Source organism: Lynx canadensis, chromosome A1 (genome assembly GCF_007474595.2).
Source record: "Lynx canadensis isolate LIC74 chromosome A1, mLynCan4.pri.v2, whole genome shotgun sequence".
NCBI lineage: Eukaryota > Metazoa > Chordata > Mammalia > Carnivora > Felidae > Lynx > Lynx canadensis.
This window is the reverse complement of record NC_044303.2, coordinates 198,444,964-198,468,684: the sequence shown is the minus strand read 5'-3', so window position 1 is coordinate 198,468,684 and position 23,721 is coordinate 198,444,964. Positions and strand designations below refer to the sequence as shown.

General features: G+C 42.7%; 1 protein-coding gene across 1 annotated transcript in view; it reads right to left on the bottom strand.

Moving 5' to 3' along the window:
• HTR4 (5-hydroxytryptamine receptor 4) overlaps positions 1–23,721 on the bottom strand; it is a 131,936-nt gene that overhangs the window by 54,742 nt on the left and 53,473 nt on the right. Inside the window, exon 6 of the mRNA XM_032594015.1 lies at positions 6,458–6,528. Coding sequence (XP_032449906.1) covers positions 6,458–6,528 — 71 coding nt within the window. The remainder of the gene's footprint in view (positions 1–6,457; positions 6,529–23,721) is intronic.

Here is a 23,721-nt window from a genome sequence, read left to right as displayed (position 1 = left end):
TGTGCACCATCGTGAATGTACTTACTGTCACTGGGTTATACATTTAAAATGGTTATTTTATATATTAATGGCAAATTTTAGGTTATGCACACTTTATCGCAATAAAGAAAGTTTATGTGGATGACCACAGAGAGGATACCGAATCGGGCTCCTGCGTTGGAGGCAGATTGGTCTGGCTGATTTTCGATCACTCTCTTATCTATGGACAGTGACCTGAACATATTCTTAGAACACGGATTCTCCACCAACCACATCCTTGTCATTAGAGCCATCTCCTCTATACTGCCTTTCCTCTTATAGGAGAAAAGACCAGATTCAGGGTATGTGGTGAATACCTCTGGCACCAGAGAATGTACATTTCAAATCAAATGGGAATATCAGGGTCAGAGATTCCCAAGTCAACGTTATGGTTCACTTGTGGCACACCAATTAGGAGCCAGAAATAACTAAGCTTTAAACTCAACTTTGAATGACAAGCACAATTTAACAATGGAAGGAGCTTTTCCAATTAAACAGAACTGTCCACTGAACTAAATGTAAGTCCAGTGGTAATTAAGGTAAATCAGGAACCACCTCAGCAAAATCCACGTTAGATCGTTGGGTTACCTTGGACTTCCTCCAACCACTCCCTGTCAACCACTACCAGGTACTTCTCATCGGGCCAAAGAGCAGTCCACTCCACTAAATTGGTTCTTTGACACTTATTCTTGTGATAAATTTTGCTTTCTCTTCTCTTTGGCTTCTTTCAGTGATCTCTTGATCTATTGATAAAGAAACACCACACACTTGTTGGCTCTGTGTACCATTTTCTCAGCTCTTGAGAAAAGAAAACCTGGGCCAGTAATTCTGGGCAAATTTTTCACATAGGTCAGTGTATGTGAAAAAGGATGATAAATGGTAAAGTAAAATATCAAGTAATCATTGTGAGTTATTAGTATCAGAAGCCTGCAGAGGGACAATAGCCTAAGGAAATTTTAGGTTTGTTTGTCACATCATCGAGAACAGTTGGTTTCAAGGTTTCACACACACACACACACACACACACACACACACACATACACACACTACACTTTCTTAGGAGTCAAGAATACTTATCTCTTTTTTTTTTTTTTTTTTGCACTGGCCATGTTAATAACAGCTGTGTAGCTTCTCTGAGCCTCAGTTTCTTCATGGATCCGTTAAGGAAGTTAGATTAAACGTCTCGTTGATCAAATATGTATTGACTGCCACCCATATGCCAAGCATTGTGCTAAGCACGGGGATGCAGCAGTAAAGAAAGTGACAGAGACCCTACATTCACAGAGTTCACACTATTGATGAAAAAAACCAAGCAAGTGCACAGCTAAAGAAATATAATTGGCGATCAGTACCTCAAAGTGACACTCTCAAACTTAAAATGTTCATGTGCATCTACTGGGGATCTTGTTAAAATGCAAATTCTGATTCTTTTCATCTGGGGTGGGGGCTGGGGCTCTGCATTTCTCACAAGCTCCTAGGCTCATGAAGAGCATCGGTGATGCTCATGCTGGTGGTTCATGAATCACACTAGGGGTAGTAAAACTATCAAGGTCATTGACATGATGGTGGATGGAGAGCAACTGGATTAGAGGGAAGCTAGGTAATCAGGGAACACGGGGAGGGATGTTCAGCTGAACTGTGATACGTGCAGAGGATCCATGAGTTAGAGGAGCCAGGAGAGCAAATGCAAAGGTCCCAGGACAGGAAAGATATTTTGCGTTTACCATCAGAGGGGAATGAGCAAGGAATAAAGAATCTGGGGTGGGGGGGGGGGCTCTGAACACCAGCCAGAAGCCAGATCCCTTGGGCTTTGTATGCACTGCCGAGAAGTTTATGTTCTATTAGACAATACATGAGAATGCAGTGAAGTGATTTAAGCAGAAAAGTAGCCCTGCAGATGTGAATGTGAGAGAAAGTCAGTGAACCTGTCAGGGGCCTTTGCAAAGCTCAGGTCAGTGACAGCAGTGGCTTGGAGTAGGGTCGTGGCTGTGGGTGGAATAAAGGTGTATTTGTGAAGTAAAGGGATAGGTAAGAACAACAGATCGATGGATGGATAAGAAGAAATGGAAATTACATTTCTGAATTGCTTATCTCAGTAATGAGATAGGAATTTAATGAGATGAGAAAAACATGTTGTGTGAGATGCCTATAAGACATTTAAATGAAGGGACACGCGGTTGGCTCACTTGGAAGAGCCTGAGACTCTTGATCTCAGGGTTGTGAGTTCAAGCTCCACGGTGGGTATAGAGATGACTTAAGAAAAAAATTTTTTAAGACGTTCAAGTGAATGTGTCGAAGAGGCAATTGGATATGTGTGTCTGGAGTTCAGAAGAGATGGCTGAGAAGGAGATATATACTTGGGATTTTCAGCATTTGGTGGGATTTAGATCTCAGGGGAGGGATGAAATCACCCAAGAAGAGGGCCAGGGGCTTGATGAACTCCACTAGTGAGTCATGCAGGAGAGAAGAAGGAACAAGCAGAGGAGAATGAGAAAAATGCCCAGGGATTTCTGAGGAACCTCAGGCGAGTATGGTATTGTGGAAGCCAAGAGCGAAGAAAACATCCAGTGGAAAAAAAGAAGTGTCCCCTCGATAGCTCCCCGGCAATACCACAGAGCCACTTCTGGGAATGAGGGGGGAGCCAAGGAGGCAGGGCAACTCGAGAAGTTCTTCTGTTTCTTTTTATGTATTGAATTTTCCAATCAAACTCTGTTTGATAAGAGGGCTCCATCACCAGATCCATGATCTCTGGGGAATGTGCCAACTGTCCCACTCCTTGTAAGTTCCGGTCACAAGGCGGACATGTTTCATGTAAATACACATAGCACATCCACACAGGAGGCCTGGAAGTTCAAAATACTCCCGATACAAGGCTTCCTTCCCCCATCCTGTCCACCACTGCATGGTCCTCTGGATGGTGAGAGAGAAGAGAAGACAGGATTTATTTTCTTGCCAAAGGTCGGCACAAAGGGTGCCAAGGTACTCTGACTTAAAAGAGAGACCCTGACTAAAATTGGATTGTTTTTCTGGTGTGAATTGTAATAACCTTAACTGTAAGGTTCCTGGTGTTCTCAATAAAGAGAAAAGACTGGGTATTGACCACGACGGTCAATACCTTTCTGCTCGGCTTGACTAAACTTTAGATAGACTTCTCCCTAACTCTAGGTTTTGGCTTCCCTTTTCTTTCAGCATTTGCTTTATTATTTTTTTAATTGAGGGGTGTCTTGGGGTGTCTGGGTGGCTCAGTTGGTTAAGCGTCCAACTTCAGCTCAGTTCATGCTCTCATAGTGCATGAGTTCGAGCCCCACGTCGAGCTCTGTGCTGACGGCTTGGAGGCTGGAGCCTGCTTCAGATCCTGTGTCTCCCTCGCTCTCTGCCCCTCCCCCACTCATGCTCTGTCTCTGTCTCAGAAATAAATAAACATAAATAAGCATATAAATAAATAAGCAAATAAATAAATGGAGGGGTGTCTGGGTGGCTCAGTCGGTTAAGCGTCCGACTTCAGCTCAGGTCATGCTCTCGTGGTTTGTGAGTTCGAGCCCTGTCTCGGGCTCTGTGCTGAGAGCTCAGAGTCTGGAGCCTGCTTCGGATTCTGTGTCTCCCTCTCTGCCCCTCTCCCACTCTCGCTCTGTCTCTCTCTCTCTCTCTCTCTCTCTTAAAAATAAACATTTAAAAAGTTATTAAAATCAAAATATAGTTAACATACACTATTATATTAGTTTTAGGGGTAGCACATAGTGATTCAACATTTATACGCATTACAAAATGCTCACCACTGTAAGAGTAGTTTCAACCTGTTACCACACGAACTTATTACAGTATTATTGACTATATTCCTTATGCTGTACTTTATATCCCTGTGGCTTATTTATTTCATGACTGGAAGTCTGTGCCTCTTGATACTCTTCTCTCATTTCACCCATCCCCCGACCCTGGCAACTACCAGTTTGTTCTCTGTACCTCTGAGTCTGTTTTCTGATTTGCGATTTTTTGTTCCTCTGTCTGGTACTTTAGATCCCGCATACAAATGAAATCGTATGGTGTGTGTCTTGCTCTGTCTGACGTACTTCATTATACCTTGTAGGTCTATCCATGTTGTCACAAATGGCAATGTTTTATACTTTTTTATGGCCGAGTAATATTCCATTGTACATATCCCACATCTTTTTATATCCATTCACGTATCCTTGGGGAGCTTGGGTTGCTTCTGCATCTTGGCTCCTGTAACTAATGTTGCAATAAACAGAGAGGTACATGTATCTTTTTGAATTAGTGTGGTCACTTTCTTTGGATAAATACCCAGACGTGAAGTTACTGGATCATAGGGCATTTCTATTTGCAATTTTTTGAGGATCCTCCATACTGTTTTGAATAGTGGCTGCACTAATTTCCACTGCCACCAACACAAGGGTTCCTTTTTTCCCACAAGCTCACCAGCACTTGTTACTTCTTGTCTTTTTGATACTAGCCGTTCTGACAGGTGTGATCTTAGAGCATTTACTTTAGAAAACTTGTAAGTGTAGATTGTGTCTCTGGACTTTTGGGATATAAATATTTTTAAAAGCCTCTTTCCAGTTTTACAAGCCAGGACTGTCTTTCTCATGGACCTAGTAGCCATCCCTTTGAAATGTTATCATTGAGGAAGACAGAGTCCCGATCTCCCAGTTTCTGTGAGAGGGTAGGAGCCTAACTCCAATGGACACATTGCTCCAAATTCTAAAACTCCCCCCTGTTTCCTTTGGGTAAGGCCAAATAGCAAACACAGATGGCCTATGTATGATTCCCACCCCCACTCTACTCCTGGAAACCTCTCCTGTTCTCTGCTTCAGTGAAATAGAGTTCAGACTGTATCCCGGTTTCTCTCCCCAATACCAAAGCCTTGAAAAAGTCATCCTTCTCTGTTTTTCCACTGCAGTTTTTCCTTTGACAGCATACATCATTTTCACAACTAATTATGTTGTGTGTGTACTGTCTTCATTACCTTTATTAGTTGCCATGAACAAAATCCACGGCAGTTGGAGTACACACGGGAGACTTAAGCTCAGATAATATTTGCACTGATAATAGTTCGTGTAAATTAATGTTTAAACGCCTTTTTAGGTAAAATGGAAATAGCAGAGTCCCTGGGAATGTTAACTGTTTTCCTCTATACCAATAACTTCAGAAACGTCGTAACTGTAACCTTGTCAAAGCTTACGTCATTTCCTTTAAATACATGCGCGGTTTTGTCCTGGGTTTCTTGACGGCCTAACGTACAAACGATGGCCAGATCCTATGTAACAGGAAAACTCTCACTGCCGATATTTGCAGCAACCAGTCCAGAAAGGTCGGGACTTACTTAATGGCTCTCTTTCTTCCCTCCTACCTGCTTCCACCTGAAGACCAACCACCGAAAGGCAAATATGACCCCCAAACCCATTACATGAGAGCCCCTCACTTCTTTGCAGTTCACCTCTTGCTTCCCTATGCCAACAACCTCTGATCAGAGCTGAAGCCCCACTGTTTTCACTATACTCTTTTCTACTCTCTTGCCTGACTTTGAGTCTTTGCAGACTGAGAGTAGTGATGGCCAACCCTCTTGCTGTAGCCTCTGTTGAATGTCTCTGTTCTATTCACGTGGTCTTAGTTCCTTTCCACATTCTAGATATGTTCTAGGTGTTATCCTTACTTGGAATCCTATATTTTCAAATATGCTGGGGGACTATTTCTTATTTGTTTTATGTGACTTTGGGTTCTTAATGGTAAGTTTTCAGGTCTTCCAGTCAGCTTTTTTTTTTTTTAAGTATGCTTTTTTCCCTTACAAAACCTTTTTTTTTTCCAGAAAAAACTAAATAAGGTAATTCATATAAAACCATTCCATGATAAGAGCATCAGAGCAGTGGTGCGCCAGAATCACCAGGGAATATCAAAGCTTGGCTTGGATTTCTGGATCCACCCACATAGTTTCTAATTCTGTACATTTCTAACAAGATCCTAGTGATGCTGATGCTGCCAGTCTGGGAACCACACTTTGGAGGCCACCAAAGCAGAGCATTGGACAGGATGCCCTCTACCCCAGCCCTCATCCCTCCATTGCAAATCACTTTCTTTCGCTCCTACATTTGGAACTTCCTACTTGGAAGTGGGGAGATTCTGATGTGGCTTTATCGAGCACCTACTATATGGCAAACAATGCACTAGGGAGGTTTTCCACGCTGCCTCATTTCATCTTCTCAAGTACCACGCAATCTAATATCACGATGTCTTCTTTCTGAAGGGACCGGTGCTCAGCGTATCTGGGAAACGTAAGCTCCTACAACTATCAGGTGGGGCACCTGGGACTTAAACCTACACATTCTGATTCCAAGCCCAGTGCTTTCCCCACTAAATTTCAAACGTGCTCGTTTGAGATTGAATAACATTCCTTTAAAAAAAAAAAAAAGACGTGATTAAGTTTTACTTGTAGTCTACAAACTTGATATCCAACACGCTGATGATGACAGCTTCATATGCTTTGTGAAAATACGCTGGCTACAGAAAAATGGTAGGGATCACATCTTTACAGGAAGAAAATTATTCAAAATGGAGTTTCTATGCAATTCCAAAAAACCTTGTTTCTCGTTGTTTCTGAGGGTGGGAGGGTGGTGCCGGTGTTTGATGCACAGCTGATGAAGGTTAGGTATTTTTCAAACACAAACTCGTGGAGGAGAATTCTAGTGGCAAGCTTTTAACAGGCTTTTCAAGAGCCTCAGAGATTACACATACGGGGCATGGGAAAAACTTCAAAGCCCAACGAGGCTCTGTCTGTAGAGTATAATGGGAGTTCAAAGATGCAAGGAATTCAAAACATATCAGGATCGAAGACACTGTTATCTGAGGCCAAGCCTGAATGCAAAGCCAAGCCAGGACCCATGTGACAAGGTGAGATCTACATTTGGGAAGATTCTTGCTGTGGTACAGTATGTTAACTACCAGGGCTTTTTGGAAATAAAATGCTAAGTGACAATGCCAGTAAATTACACCTTAGGGGCGAGTCTCACTTTAAGAAAATCCATTCTTGGGGTGCCTGGGTGGCTCAGTCGGTTAAGCATCCGACTTCAGCTCAGGTCACGATCTCGCGGTCCGTGAGTTCGAGCCCCACGTCAGGCTCTCGGCTGATGGCTCAGAGCCTGGAGCCTGCTTCCGATTCTGTGTCTCCTTCTCTCTCTGCCCCTCCCCCATTCATGCTCTGTCTTTCTCTGTCTCAAAAATAAATAAAAATGTTAAAAAAAAAATTAAAAAAAAGAAAATCCATTCTTCTGGGGCGGCTGGGTGGCTCAGTCGGTTAAGCATCCGACTCTTGATTTCAGCTCAGGCCAGGATCTCACGGTTCGTAAGATCGAGCCCCGACAGGCTCTGCGTTGTCAATGCAGAGCCTGCCTGGGATTCTCTCTCTCCCTCTCTCTCTGCTCCTCCTCCAAGCGTGCATGCCCTCTCTCTCAAAATAAATAAATAAACTTAAAAAAACAACAACGAGACTACACCTTCCAAAGTTAGAACTGAGCAAACAGGGGCGCCTGGGTGGCGCAGCCGGTTAAGCGTCCGACTTCAGCCAGGTCACGATCTCGCGGTCCTTGGGTTCGAGCCCCGAGTCAGGCTCTGGGCTGATGGCTCAGAGCCTGGAGCCTGTTTCCGATTCTGTGTCTCCCTCTCTCTCTGCCCCTCCCCCGTTCATGCTCTGTCTCTCTCTGTCCCAAAAATAAATAAACGTTGAAAGAAAAAATTAAAAAAAAAAAGAACTGAGCAAACAGTGTAAGAGATAATTGTTTTATGACATATTTTTTGTCTATAGGCAAATTCAGGGTAGGGTCTCTGGTTTGTTTTGCAAACATCTCTTTGCCCACAGTTGTTTAGGGCACATAATGTTCACCGGGTACAGACCTGTGTTCCTTTGGAACAAGACAAGTGTTATGTTTTCAGGATTTGGCTGGTCATTGCCTTGAAATTACTCTTGTGCTTCTAAGAAATCCAGCCCAGGGGGAAAAAAAAACCTGTGGGCCACATGAGGCGTCTCCCCGTAGTCAATCATTTACCCCAAGAATAAGGGTCCAAGGAAAAGTGGAATTTCCCATACTCTGATAACAACCTGCTCCCTATCCCTCTGCTACATCTGGCCCCTGTCACTGGGCCCAGTTGCTGATGGATTCAGCTCTACATATTTTTCCAGGGTCTGGGCTTGCTGTTGCTAAGTATTACGATTTCTCTTCTCACCCCTGCTCTGACAGCGTAAAACTTTTCTGCTCAGGTGAAAGAAGAAATTGCTTGGGGTTGTTCTCCTACAGAGGTAACCAAACAATGGCCAGAGGGCCAAATCCAGCCCACTGCCTGTATTTGTGAGTAAAATTTCACTGGAACACGCTCACACTCAATCACTTTTGTATCTTCTGTGGCTGCTTTCCACTGCAAAGGCAGAGTTGAATAATTCTGATGGAAACTGTATGGACTGCAAAAGCTAAAACTATTTATCTTGGTCCTTTATGAAACTAGGTAGATGGCCCCTGTTCTTCTGGAACCGGAAATGAGTTCGGTCTAAAGAAGAACAGGGCAGGGGGTCCTTAAGATCTGTAAGAACCTCCTAAAAGAAACCTATTTAACTGGGAGTCCTGCATTCCTCTGGAGTTTTTCACTAAGTGGGAAAAAGCATCATTCTACCTGACCACACCAAAAATCCGGCATCTGACGTCATTGTTCCTCCTTTCCCTAAGCTTCTACCTACTCTGAGTACCTTGTAAATCTCTTCACTCCTCTCTAGTCCACTGTCAATACCCTAATGAGGGCCTTTCTGTTGTCTCTGCAGAGATTAGTACCGCCGTTCACATCCTACTGCCTACTCTGTCTTCAGTTATCAGCCTATCAGACAGCTTCAGTTTAACACCTCTAAAATTCAACTCTTCATTTCCCTCACCTCAACCCTGCTTCCCATCTCAATAAGCAGCCTCTTTGTCCATTCTTGGGCCAACCATCTTAAAGTGATTCTTGGGAAGCCTCTTCTTCTCATGTCTCACATACATCAACAAATCCGAGTAGCTCTACCTTAAAAAAACGTCCTCTGCTTCTGACCCTTTCCCCGCTCTTTAGACCATCACCAGCCTAGTTGAAACCACCTCATGCCTCACCTGGATGATGGCAAAGGCCTACAACTGGTGTTCCTGCTTCCGTTGTTTTCTATAATACACCCCACTCTTCACCCAGTAGACAGAGTGAGCTCTGTAAAATGCTTAGGTTGGAATGTGTCACTTCCCTAATCACACTCACAGTTAACACCCAGAACCCTTACCGTGGCCTAAATGGCTCCACAAAACTGGCTCTTGGCTGTCCTATGATCTCAGCCTTTACCACATTCTCCTTCTCCCATGCTGCTCCAGCTGTAACGTCTTCCTCATCATTCCCAAAAGGAGCCAACTGGGGCTCCCCCCTCAGGGTCTCTCATTTGGTGCTGCCTCCAGCTGGATCTCTCGGATCGAAACTACTCACTTCTTCATTCAAGTCTCCACTCAGATTTACCTCTGAGGAGATGACTTTCCAGGCCACCAAATTTGGCACAGGACCTCTCTCTCACTTTCTATTCCCCTGCCTTGCGTGATCGGTTTCCATAGCTGTTAGCCAGTATGCCCGCCTACACACTAGACTGTCTTGAATGTAAACCCACTGAAAGCAGGAACATGGTCTGTTATGTTCACTGATGTGTTTCTAGTGCCTAAAGCAGTGCTTGGCACATACAAGTACTCAAAAAGATGAATGAATGAATGAATGAATGAATGATTGGATGAATGAATGAGTGAATGAATGAGTCACCTTTTAATTGGTCATCTGCCTTGACTCTCTTCCCAACCATTAGCAGCACTGAAGTGAAAATGTTTCGCTTTGTTTTTTTTCCAGAAGGAACGAACTCATCTCCCCCTTTCGGTCCAAAATACCGTAATGTCCTCCTCCATTGCCATGTTGGTAAAATACCAAACGTGACCTGATTTAACCCGGGCCCTACTGAGCTCTCCGCCTCGATTTCCGACACTGTTCCGTAACCAACTCCACCACAGAGAAGTGCTCACATGCCCACTCAAGGAAGTGGGACACACTTGTTAAGCCCCTTTCTCTCCCTCCCCTTCTTTACCTGGCAAGCTCCTTCATGTCCTTTGGGACTCTGTTAAACATCCTATTTTCTGGGAAGCTCCAAGAACTTCCTCTTCCTGTGTGTTTTACAGCACCTATGCTTCCATATCATAGCTTTTGTCACACTATATTTTAATTATTTATTGTCATCTCAACCATATTGTCTTATTCATTTTGATATCTGTAGCCCCTAGCACAATAAATTATTACATTATAATAATAATAAATTACAACAATGAACTATATTAATAAATATATTAAACAAGTAAAAAAAAATGTGCAAGTTAACCCTTGCCTGAAAGATGCTCAAACCCTAGCAATCAACATAGAGGTGTGTTTTGTTTTGTTTTTCTTTCTTCAACTCAGTATTTCTACTTCATCTTATCTAAACCACTCTCTGAGTCAGTTGTACTAGGGTCACCAATCATTTCTTTGAGTTGCAACTTATATAATTGTTGACATCATATGCAGACTACCAATAGTTAGCTAGTTTCCCCAGAGAATATCAGAAGCCTTTCCCACATACTCTGAAGGCTGACAGAGCTTTTATTTTATTTTTTTTTAATTTTTTTTAATGTTTATTTATTTTTGAGACAGAGAGAGACAGAGCATGAGTGGGGGAGGGACAGAGATAGAGGGAGACACAGAATCCGAAGCAGGCTCCAGGCTCTGAGCCGTCAGCCCAGAGCCCGACGCGGGGCTCGAACTCATGGACTACGAGATCGTGACCTGAGCTGAAGTCGGACGCTTAACCGACTGAGCCACCCAGGCGCCCCTGACAGAGCTTTTAAATGTATTTTCTAGTCATCTCCTGGGCACTGGAGTTGCCCTGAGGATTAATTAAGGAAATGCATATAAAACACTCAGGATATTGCCTGGCATATACTACATGCTCAATAAATGCATTTTATCCTATTATTATTTATCTCTTCTGTTTATTTCAAATATACACACATGACATTCACACGCATGCGGGTCCTCTAACTCCACACAGCCAGACACGCGGCCTGGTCGATGACTGATCGTTATGACAAAATGTTGTAATTTGGCTGGGGGCTGTTGAAAGAACAACTAAAAACACAGTCCAGAGAAAAGTGATAATGAGTAAGAATACACTGGACTTTTTCCAGACACAGTTAGGAGAAAAGCAGATGTGATAGGGCAAAGAAGGAAGAAAATCTGCGGAAAGCTCACAGGAACGGGGATGGAGTTTGGAAGGTGGTGTGCAAATACAAGAGTCTGGGGGCATATCGAGCTGCCACAGGCGTAAGGGGAGTCAAGGGTCGCTAATATCTTGGCGGGGTGAGAAAGACTCCGCATTCAAGCCCACCATCACGTGCACGCCCACTCACACCTACACACCCTGTCACGCAGTCCCTAAGAGCAGGTTGGGGAGTGATGGGGAAGGGGAAGGTAGGCGGAGAGTAAACTGGGGGGGTCACCCGGATTCTCTACCTGGATGGTAATAGGCATCCCTAGAACAGAATCCTATAACGTAAGTTTGCTTAAAGACGACCGCTTGCCATTCTAAGCTGGCAAGCCTGAGAACTGTCCTACAGTTCATAAATACACGTCCAGACTATGCTTATAGACAAATGCAGAAAGAGCCTCAAAAAATTCATGCTCCAATCATCCCACTTCTAAAATTTCATCCTAAAAAAATACATTATTAGAGCTGCCCCTAAAGACATAGGTATATTATGACTCACGATCATATTGCTTATAACTGGGGAAATTGGAACCAACCTAAACATCTAAATTTAGGTATCGGTTACATAAACAATTTCTTATTTACTTAGTATTTACATGGCCATGATAACCTGAGTTTGAAAAGAATATTTAATGACAGGGGAAAGCTCTCATAAACATTGTTCAGTGCTAAAAGCAGGTATGAAGCAGCAAAGCACAAGTTCAATTTTCTATAAAAATGTGTTTACATATGGGTCCAGAAAAATAACTACTGAGAGATTAACTTGTGACTGATTTCCTAAAACCACAAAAAGAGACTAGTAGGAATGAGCGATTATGTTCCTCCTCTCTCCCAATAAGATAACGAAAATTTGTGTTTTATTGGCAACACTGGTTATGGGTTGTTGTTTTTTTTTAATTTTTTTTTTCAACGTTTATTTATTTTTGGGACAGAGAGAGACAGAGCATGAACGGGGGAGGGGCAGAGAGAGAGGGAGACACAGAATCGGAAACAGGCTCCAGGCTCTGAGTCATCAGCCCAGAGCCTGACGCGGGGCTCGAACCCACGGACCGCGAGATCGTGACCTGGCTGAAGTCGGACGCTTAACCAACTGCGCCACCCAGGCGCCCCAGGTTATGGGTTTTTCAAGGTGCAGGGCTGAAGGCAGAAGCTTCTGGCACCAGAGCATAATCACCTGACTGAAAGGCAGAAACAGCCAACTAAGAAAGAGGGAGGTTTGCAGACTCCAAACAGCAAGAAGGAACACAGCAGTCCCGCTCAGCACCCGCAGACAAACCACTAGGATCAAAGACCCCAGTGTCAAGGTTCACATAGAAGCAACAGGGCCTTCTGCCTTCCAGGGACCGGTACAGGTAGACAGTTATCCTGGCGATGGTGAAATGTGAAAGGCCCACTGCAATGCGAAAGGCCCAGCTTGGCCCGGAGAGAAGACGTACACTAAATGTCTGAGATTGAATTTCCCCTTGAGGTCCGCCCTGAAGGGTTCATTAAAAAGTTAACTAATGTAGCGATTCGAAGAAATGTGGCATTTTGTACACCTGAGTTTTGTGGAGTAACATTCAAATGCAAGCCTGGTAAGCAGATGTGAAATACAAACACATGTAGCCACATACATGTACAGGTAAATGATCCACATACAGTACCTAATATTTATACATGTAATAATATATACTGTATTGTATATAACCCGTACGTTTAAGTTATGTACATATATAACATAGTTATCTCTAGATAATGACACTCTAGAAAAACTTGAATTACTTCTTTATACTTTTCTGCGACTTCTCAGTTTTCCACACCAAATGTGTAACCTAGCTTCGCCCATAAAATTGCCTTGATAAGTATATTGACTCCACAGGTATTATTTCCCCAGCCAATTCTGAAACTTACCAATGTGTGCTTGATTTAAAAAGAGTTATTAACTGCAAATGTAGTTTATAAGCTGTGCAGCTTTCCTTAAAGGAAGAGATTCGTTCTCCGCGTTTGCCCATCTACCTGAGGCTGCCATAAACAAAGAATAACTTTAATGCTTTTTATGAATTTTCCTCCCCTCTTCCATGATGTTTGGGTGTGTCCAATTTCCTCCCGCATCTGACCACTTCTCATCAGTGGTACCACTAATATCCAGTCCAAGCCACCATCATCTTTAACATAGTCTCTTGCAATACACTCTCGTCTTCGACCCCCAGCCGCTATGGCCTATTTTCTACAAAATATTTTCTACAAAAGCCAGAGTTATAGCTCTGATACTTAAGCAGACGGTGTGTGTTCCCTGCCCAGTCCAAAATTCGTCAATAGCTTCCCAGCCCATGAAAGACAGCTGAAGTTGCTACCATGACCTCCTCATAAGAGCCTTCTCGCTATTTCTTTTTTTTTTTTTAAGTGTATTTTATTTTATTAACATTTATTTATTTTTGAGAGACAGAGTGCGAACCAGGCAGGGGCAGAGAGAGAGGGAGACACAGAATCCGAAGCAGGCTCCGGGCTCTGAGCTATCAGCACAGAGCCCGATGCGGGGCTCAAACCCATGAACAATGAGACCATGACCTGAGCCGAAATCGGGCGCTTAACCTACTGGGCCACCCAGGCGCCCCTCACTATTTCTTAAATATGTCAAGTGCACTCTGAACTTTGCATCTGCTGTGTTTTCTTCCCAGAAGCTCACCCCCAGATAGCCACTGGGTTTCCTCCTTGCCTTCAATTAGGTCTCTACTCAAAGCAGCCTCATCAAAGAGGGCTTTCCTGACCATCCTAACTGATGTAACATATCCTGGCATTCTCAGATTCCTTCCACTGCTTTATTTTTCTTCATAGAATTTATCTAACATATCGTATGTTCCCTTTTTTTTTTTTTTGACGTCTGTTGACTGCCTCCTCATTAAGAGATTGTAAGCACCATGAAAGCAGAGATTTTATCTGTTTTCTTGGCACACAGTAGGTACTGTCATCCCCTCTTACCCGTGGCTTCACTTTTTGTGGTTATAGCTACCTGCAGGCAGCGGCAGTCTAGGAGCAGATGACCCTCTTTCTGACACATGGTCATAGGACAATAGTAGCTAATGCTGCATCACAATGCTGACGTCATTTACCCGACTTCATCCCATCGTGTAGGCGTTTTACCATCTCAGCATCATCATAAGGAGAGCGAGCGCAGTACAATAGGATATTTTGAGAAGGGAAGGCCACATTCACATGCATTTTATTACAGTATATTGTTGTAATTGTTCTATTTTGTTTTTAGTTATTGTTATTAATTTCTGGCTGTACCTAATGTATAAATTAAACTTTATCATAGGTATGTACATATAGGAAAAACATAGTCTATATAGGGTATGGCATTATCCACGATTTCAGACATCCACCTGGGGTCTTGGAATGCACCGCCCCCCCCCAGTTAAGGGAGGACAACTCTACTCAGCAAATATATGTTGTTAGGAAAATGTCATGTAAAATGACGAGAGATAATTTTCACCCATCAGATTGGGAAAACACTAAGTTTTCAATCATTTGAGCTGCTAAGGATGTGTCCAAAGGGCACTCACAGGACTCGTTGTGGGAAGATACACTGGCAAAGCTTTGTGGGTGCTACTCTGGCAAAATCTTTGAAAACTCTGAATACACATTTCTCACATGTCTATTCTAGGGAAATGCTTGAACACTAGCTTCGGTGTAGAAAAGATGTGAGTTGCTGCACTGTGTGTGAATAATGAACACTTGGAGGGCGTCTGGGTGGCTCAGGTGGTTCAGCATCCAACTTTTGATTTCGGCTCAGGTCATGATCTCATGGTTCTAGAGTTCGAGCCCTGCATTGGGCTCTGTGCTGACAGTATGGAGCCTGCTTGGGATTCTCTCTCTCCCCTCTGTCTCTGCCTCTCCCCTGCCTGCTCTCTCTCTCTCAAAATAAGTAAAAAACAAACAAAAAAAAAAACAAAAAAAAACTTAAAAAAAATTTAAAATAAAGAACGAACACGTGAAAACAGTATAAATGTCCACCATTCTGGGAATGGTTAATTCAATCACAGCACTTTGATACCCTTAAGTTTATGCAGATGTTAAAAAGAATAAGAAGGAATGCACCTACATGTAATGAAAAGTAAAGACATGTATTGAGTTGACACTCAGGAACCAGGGCAATGACTGTGGGGTGGGGGCAGGAAGGGGTAGCTATTTTATCAGGAGGACATTTTGATTGTAATTTATACCTTAAGTTGGGTCACAGGCACACAGGTGTTTTTATTTTTTTCAGTAGCTTTTGCTACATTTGCTATATTTTATTTTAAAATGCTATATTTTGGGGCGCCTGGGTGGCGCAGTCAGTTAAGCATCCGACTTCAGCCAGGTCACGATCTCGCGGTCCATGAGTTCGAGCCCCGCGTCAGGCTCTGGGCTGATGGCTCAGAGCCTGGAGCCTGTTTCCGATTCTGTGTCTCCCTCTCTCTCTGCCCCTCCCCCGTTCATGCTCTGTCTCTCTCTGTCCCAAAAGTAAATAAACGTTGAAAAAAAAAATTAAAAAAAATAATAAAAAAATAAAATGCTATATTTTATTTTAAAATAAAAAATATATACACACTCATAAACCATTTCATATATAAACAATGAAATCATCAATGAAATACCAACAAAATAGTATCTACCGGATGCATGGTTAAGTGAAAATTCGTAGACCAATACATATGATATGATACCACAAGAGTCTGAAGGAAAATGAAAACAGAAGGAGAGAGACGTGTGCATATATACAAATTCAGAGATTATGGCCATTAGAGTGTACAACCAACTGTTAACCAAAAATACTTTGGGCAGGGAGGGGGAGGGTACCGGGAGACTTTTCCACTTGGGGCATTACTGGAATTTTAAACTACAATAACATGTTTATGTATTACTGGTTCGACTGAAGACAAAGGATACTCCTCCTCCTGTGAACCCGATCTTCTCTTACACTCCTACAAACTCACAACTTTGTTGCTTCATGCTGGAAGGTTAAAGCACTGCTCCTGCCAGACAGGTCATACATGAGAGCATTAATTTCTCCCAGCAGTTGGGTGGGAGCTTCATTCTCACTAGAAAACAAATAAACTCACTGACTCAACGGTGCCTTGCCACGGAATGCCAGCTTAGCTCTAGGCGTATGTGTGTTCACTTGTTCGTTCAACCATCCCTCTTGTCTACTCAGTCACTTGTGTATGCACTCCAACAGAATATTTGAGGATCTGTCCTATTTCAGTCGCTGAGAAGGGAGAGGAAGGAAGCATGGCTCCTTCCCCCAGGGAAGCTCAGAAACTCCTGGAGTCGACACGAATTCAGTAACGGCACGTAGGTAAAATTACAGTTGTCGTGGAAGCTGTAAGAAGAGGTACACATTATTTATATTTATAACACGGCAGCGTTAACCCCGGTGGGAGATCAGAAGACGCTTTCCTCGGGGAGTGATAACTGAGCTGCAATTTAAAAAAGGAACGGAAGGTGACTGAAAACAAGGCAGGGAATGTCAGGACCCTGGGCCGGGTGTGCAGGAGTGAGAGTGACACGGTTGACTCCAGCAGGTGAAGGAAGACCAACATGACTGGAATGCAGGGACCCAGAGAGGCACCAGTAGATGAGGCCAAAAGGGTCACGTTGAGAGGGGGCTGGAGGCTGGGCCAAGTATTTAGGTCTGCATCATGACTTCAGTGGGGGGGGTCACAACTGTTTTAAGAACAGCGGCACAGGTGGTGACCTGATCGGAGTTGAATTTTCGCATGTCTGATGTGTAGAAGGACAACTATAGTTCGGGGGGCTTTTTTGTTTCTCTTGTTTGTTTTTGAGGATGACCTTTGGCTGTGGGAGTTTAAGAGCCTTTCCTTGCAGGCGCTTCAGTCAACTTATCTAGAACATAGTTCTCAGTAAAAGAGGTACCACCCCAGAGAAGCCGTGGGAGAGATTTTGTGGGGCATGAGACTGTGGTTTGTTTGAGGAGCACTAAGGCTTTTAGGGGGACGATGGGTGACATTATGAGGGACAATCTCTCATTAAAAAAGAAATCATTGTGAGGTGCCTGGGTGGCTCAGTTGGTTGAGCGTCCGACTTCGGCTCAGGTCATGATCTCGCAGTCTGTGAGTTTGAGCCCTGCGTCGGGCTCTGGGTTGACAGCTCAGAGCCTGGAGCCTGCTTCGCATTCTGTGTCTCCCTCTCTCTCTGCCCCTCCCCTGCTCGTGCTCTGTCTCTCTCTCTCTCTCTCTCTCTGTGAAAAATAAATAAACATTAAAAAAAATAAAAAAAATAAAAAAGAAATCATTCTCCATTCTCCATGATTTTAGAATGTCTTACCAACCATTTGTATAAGTGAAAATTTTGTTTAGGACCACCTAATCTAGAACTTAACTACTTTTACACATAAACACAAATACTTTCTTGCATGTTAATTTATATACACTAAATGAAGGGACGATTATGCTTTCATTTTGTTCAGAACAAGTATTCTCTGTATGTCACCAATAGCAATGCCACTCATGGCCAACACAACACGCCTGTCCTGGGCTCTGTTGGTAGTTGTTACAGTCTTGGTGATTTAACACACAAGTGCAAGTATCTGACTGCTTGATTATATTTTCTACTATAAACGAGCCTGAGCATTTACATAATGAAATACATATTCTCTTATCATAAATCACTTTTGTTTTATTGCTCTTCTGTATTCCAATTAAGGCATTATGTGGTTAATTTGCAAAATTGTGTATAGATTATATACAATCATGGATTTCATTTCAGCATAGTCAAGGGTATGACAAAATGGTTATTTAAAAAGGGCAGGGTAGTGGTTGATCTGATAGGATTGCAAATTACTGGTCTAAAAAAAGTAGAGTTAACTTTCAAGAGCTTGGCTGCTTTCTCTTCTTGAACTTCAGCTGTCTTGTCTCAGATGAATGCACTGAAGTGTTCCTGATTTACCAATCCTGGACATACACAGGTAAAGATCAGTGAAGGTCAAAGGTTGGAAATAGCTGAGCAGAGGCAGAGGCAGCATACTACTACTCTATCAAGAGAACTAGAAAGATCTGCTCTAGTTTTAAGCTTTTCTCATTCACAGCCCAGAAGGATTTTAACAGCTATAATTCAGATCTTCCATGAAAAGCTGTATTTCATTATCTTATGAATATCTAATTTGACAAGATTTGCAAATCGGGTTTGTGGAATTCTGTGTGTGTGTGTGTGTGTGTGTGTGTGTGTGTGTGTGTTTGCGTGTTATTCCTTCTCGTAATAATTTATGGAGTAGAAATGCTTCTATGCCCTAGAAACTGCTGAGAAAGAAAATTAATGTTGTGGTTAGCTTGAAAATAAATGCTAGGCTGCAATATGTAAGGTAATGTAATGTAATGTAATATAATGTAATTAGGGTATCCCCTCAGGGTTGACTGTGGCAGCTTTCCAATCCATCAGGCCTCCTTGGCCTCTCTGCTATAATAATAATGGGCTAAAAAATAGCTGTCATTATCTGAGTGCTGCCACGTGCCAGAAAGAATACTGTTTTTGAAGCATTCATTCCTTCTGTTGTCACAACGAGCCTATGGAGACAGGTGCTACTGCTGTATCCAATTTTCAGATGAAAACACTGAGGCTCAAAGATTTGAATTGACCTTCCCAAAGTCACATAACTAGCAAGCAGTAAATCCAGGATTTCAACTAAGGTGTCCCTCATTCCAGAACCCGTGATGTACAACGTACCTATGAGGAATGTTCTAAGATGTGAAAGAAAATTTAATAACCAGTGGTATAACTTATAAGGATAAACTAAAAGTTAAAACAGGTAATCTGGAATAAAGATGACAATAAATATTTATCTCCAAAAAAATGTTCTGAAAACCCCTTTGAGCCTTACGGGTCCCTAAACCTGCTCTCCTCCAGTGAGCTGGTGTTCTATACTTCCTCAGTTATTCATGCCAAGGTTGACTCCTTGAACTTTTCATTACCAATAACTATCACCCCCAACAATCGTGCTTTCAAATATCTCACTTTCCAACCATTTCCTATCTTTTTTTAAAATTTTATTATTTATTTTTACTTATTTGTTTATTTATTTATTATTTTAGAGCGTGTGCAAGCAGGAGAGAGGCACAGGGAGAAAGAGAGAGAGAGAGAGAGAGAGAGAGAGAGAATCCCAAGCAGGCTCCCCACTCAGTACAGAGCCTGATGCAGGGCTCAATCCCACAACCCTGGGATCATGACCTGAACCAAAATCAAGAGTTGGATGCTCAACTGGCCAAGCCACTCAGGTGCCTTCAACCATTTCCTATTTTTAAAACTCATCTCGTTAGCACTCTGACCCCAGCAATTCTTTGATTCTCTCAGGATATTCAGTCCATTGATCCAAATTAAACCTTTTCCACTATCCTGCACCCTAACGAGGCACACCTTAGCCAGTTCATGGGATCTTAAAGATATGGATGCTAAAGTTTCTAAAAGTCTTGGGGCGCCTGGGTGGCGCAGTCGGTTAAGCGTCCGACTTCAGCCAGGTCACGATCTCACGGTCCGTGAGTTCGAGCCCCGCGTCGGGCTCTGGGCTGATGGCTCAGAGCCTGGAGCCTGTTCCGGATTCTGTGTCTCCCTCTCTCTCTGCCCCTCCCCCGTTCATGCTCTGTCTCTCTCTGTCCCCCCAAAAAAATAAATAAACGTTGAAAAAAAAAAATTTAATAAAAGTCTAAGGATACCCTGAGAATTGTCCTGGATAATGATTATCTCCAAACACTCAAAAATATCTAGATAGAGTTAACCAGGATAAAAAAAGCCCTCTGAATTAATCCCTGCATCACAAGGAGAGCAGTTGAGGAAATGGGGATTTCAACCTACAGGCTAAGGGGCCCAGAGGTGCTGGGACAGCTAACTCCAATCTTTGAAACACCTCCATGTAGCTCTTAAGAGTGTGACTGGGTGGACTGAGGGGAAATATTGGAAAGTAGAATTCCACTCTAACAAAAAGAAAATAACAAAATACCTTCCTTCTCATTTCACAAATTCAGTCCACTTGTAGAGTTGAAATGCTATATTGAGAAGGTTTCTGAGAATGGGTTCTCAGTCATCATTGTGTCAGTCAGAATGGGCTAGAATACACTCTGGTAACAAACAACCTCTAATCTTCAGTAGTTTATGAGACGAAAGGTTTATTCTCACTCACTTAGCATATCCATCGTGGGTAGTCAGGGAGGCTCTTCTCATTATGTTCACTCACGAACCCAGACTGATGGAGTGGCTACCGTTTTATTCTTATTTATTTCTTTTATTTCTTTTATTTCATCTTCAGATACTTTAATATCATTCTCCTATGTAATTATAATGCCTTCATCACAGCCCCCCAACTCAACCTTCTTTTCCATCATTAAATACCCAATCAATGTCTGCATTTTCATGATTCGCCTACCCATCATCATTATCTTCTTCTTTTATTTGTAGTTTTTTGAACCAGGATAGACATAGTCCAAGCATGGTGATTAGTTAGTATGTTTCTTTTTTATTTTTCAATTTATTTTCAAGCTATTTAACATACAGTGTAGTCCTGAGTAACCACCATTTTAGATGTTGCCAGTTGCCAGGCCAAAGGGAAAGAGAACTTGGGGAGGGGGAGGGTGCATAGGTATGTCACAAACTGGGAATGAAATGCTCCTGCCTTTCAAGTGACTGATGTCACTTCCACTCAACAACTCATTAGCCAGGATTAGTCACATGGCCCCATCCAGCCATAAGGTAGGTAGGATACTTAAACCTACAATGTGCCCAGAAGGAGGACAGCAGCACAACGAAAACCACAAGCAGCACCGTAATCAATGGCATTCCTCATGGATCCAGCTAAGACATTGTGTCATTTAAATGGTACTTTTCATTCCTGCCGGAAGCTCCAGAACTGCCCTGCAGACCTCACGATGGAGTGAGCTCCCCAACCCCAGAGGGGTACAAGGAAAGGTTAGAAGACTTGTCGAATCGCTGGGTTGTACATCTGAATCTAACCTAACGTTGTGCATCAGTAAGAAAAAAAAAAACACTAACGTAGCATTATGTGTAAGAACATCCAATAAAGTTCCTATTTTTTTGTTAAAAAAAGAAAGAAAAATAGAAAAGGTTAGAGGGCTATGGGTCAAGGACACCACGAAAGCTATTCCTTTATCTAAGAGACGAGAGGAACAGTAAGAAAGCCACAATTCTAAGTTTCTACATGGATCCCTTACTGCGCCGAAATACACAGAACTTGGCACTGTGCAACCCTTCACTAAGTGCAGCCAGATCTTTAGAGAGAAAGAACTAGTTTTCAAACCAGTTAAATGGCCAAGCATCAGGGTGAATTTTATTCAAAGAAAACAGACCAAAACATGGGCTGACTGTTACTGTTCCATCACTGCTTCTCTTACACGCACACACACACACACACACACACACACACACACACAGTCAATTGCATTATCTCTCTCCCTGAGGACAGACAATGATCCGATCAATCAAACAGAAAGCAAAGCAAAGGATTTCCACTGGGAGAAACCCGGGAGCAAAATATGTAGAGCTTCCAGTATTTCTTTATAAAACCAGAACCTGACTAGCAGCCCCCTCTTCCACTACAGACAGAACAGCAAAGCGTTAGGACAGAAAATGATTTGCTATTCACCCAAGCTCATTAGCATCAGCCAGATGCTAATCAGATCAGCATCACTGATTATCTATCAGTGATAGATAAAACATCTGAGAAAAGGCAAATATGCACTAAAGGCTGTCACACACACACACACACACACACACACACACACACACACACTCTCATGATAGATTTCAAAAATCAACATCTGAGGGGCGCCTGGGTGGCTCAGCCTGTTGAGCCTCCTACTTCGGCTCAGGTCATGATCTCACTGTTTGTAAATTTGAGTCCCATTGGGCTCTGTGCTGACAGCTCAGAGCCTGGAGCCTGCTTTGGTTTCTCTCTCTCTCTCTCTCTCTCTCTCTCTCTCTCTGTCTCTCTCTCTGTCTCTCTCTCTCTGTGTGTCTCTCTCTTGGCTCCTCCCCCACTCATGATCTGTCTCTTTCCCTCTCTGTCTCTCAAAAAGAAATACATGTTAAAAAAAATTTTTTTTAAATCAACAACTGAATTCAGCCTTCAGTTGGCAAATGCTTCCCTGGCTATTCTTGTTTAATCCACATAATTCAGAGAGATCAGGATTATTATTATTATAATCAATACTTTCAGATAAGGAAACACAGATTCAAAAAGATTAATTTCATTTGCTCACTCTTATCTAAGTAGATCTATATATGTGGTGCCCAGGAAAGTACCTGAATGGGTGTGTGCCACAAGCTGACTTTCTAATCTATCAAAGTTGACATAATGGGGAAGGAACCACCTCAGCATCCCACCAACGCTTCCCCATTGCTAGAGCTGATGATGAAATGTTGGGCTTGAGAGACCATGAGTCCTGCAATTTATGGAACTTCTTGTGTTCTCACGGAAATTATTTATCTTTGACATTCTACATTAAGTCACATTTCCACCCACCACAGAATACATTTTATTTTTCATAAATCACCAAGTGAGATAAAATAATGGTCTCTGGTTTCTTCTGTTAAAATGTCCCCATAGTGGAGCTGATCATGACATCCCAAGAGAAAGCAGGCATTATAGGATAACTAATGAGTTTGTCCATGTGAGAGTTAATCACCAATCACCCTAGAAAATGAGGCAAATCATCTGTAGATATAATGGCTGACTGGCTGATGGAACTGTGGCTCAAGAGACGAGATTCTAGATGCATCCCCTCTCTTTTCCTGCCTCTATTTGTCTCTTCTTACCAATTTGGAGCCACGGCAGGCTCTTCTCCACCTCCAGTTCTGAGGTTAGTACTGCCCTTAAAAAAAGGAAAGGTAAGTAACCCTTGGTCAATTACACAGAGGTCTAAACCTCAACTCAGTCTGCCCGTGACTCCACTTTGGCCCTATCCAAACACCAAAGTTACGCACCAGTTCAGCAACTGGATTCCTTTTTTCTCCTGTACTTGATGTCCAATTTCTTTCTTCTCTCTCCCTCCCTCTCGCTCCCTCTGTCTCTGGCTCTCTCTTTCCTCCTCCTTCTTTCTCTTTCTAATCACATGGGTGAAACATGAACACATTCTCCAGTTAACAAAGTTGGATTAGCACTAATTAATATCTGACCTGACCATGTGTTGACAGAGATCTGGAACAATCCGGCCTTCTTATGAACTTACCTAGTAAAGCCAGGGTGTTTACGCCCTGCAAACCACACCTAGGTACAGAACCTAAAGAACGTCAAGGCAACCTAGATAGGTACAGATACCCAAGGCAACATAGTATTCTGTAATTGCAAAACACTGGAAATTACCTAAGTGTTCAACAACATGAGA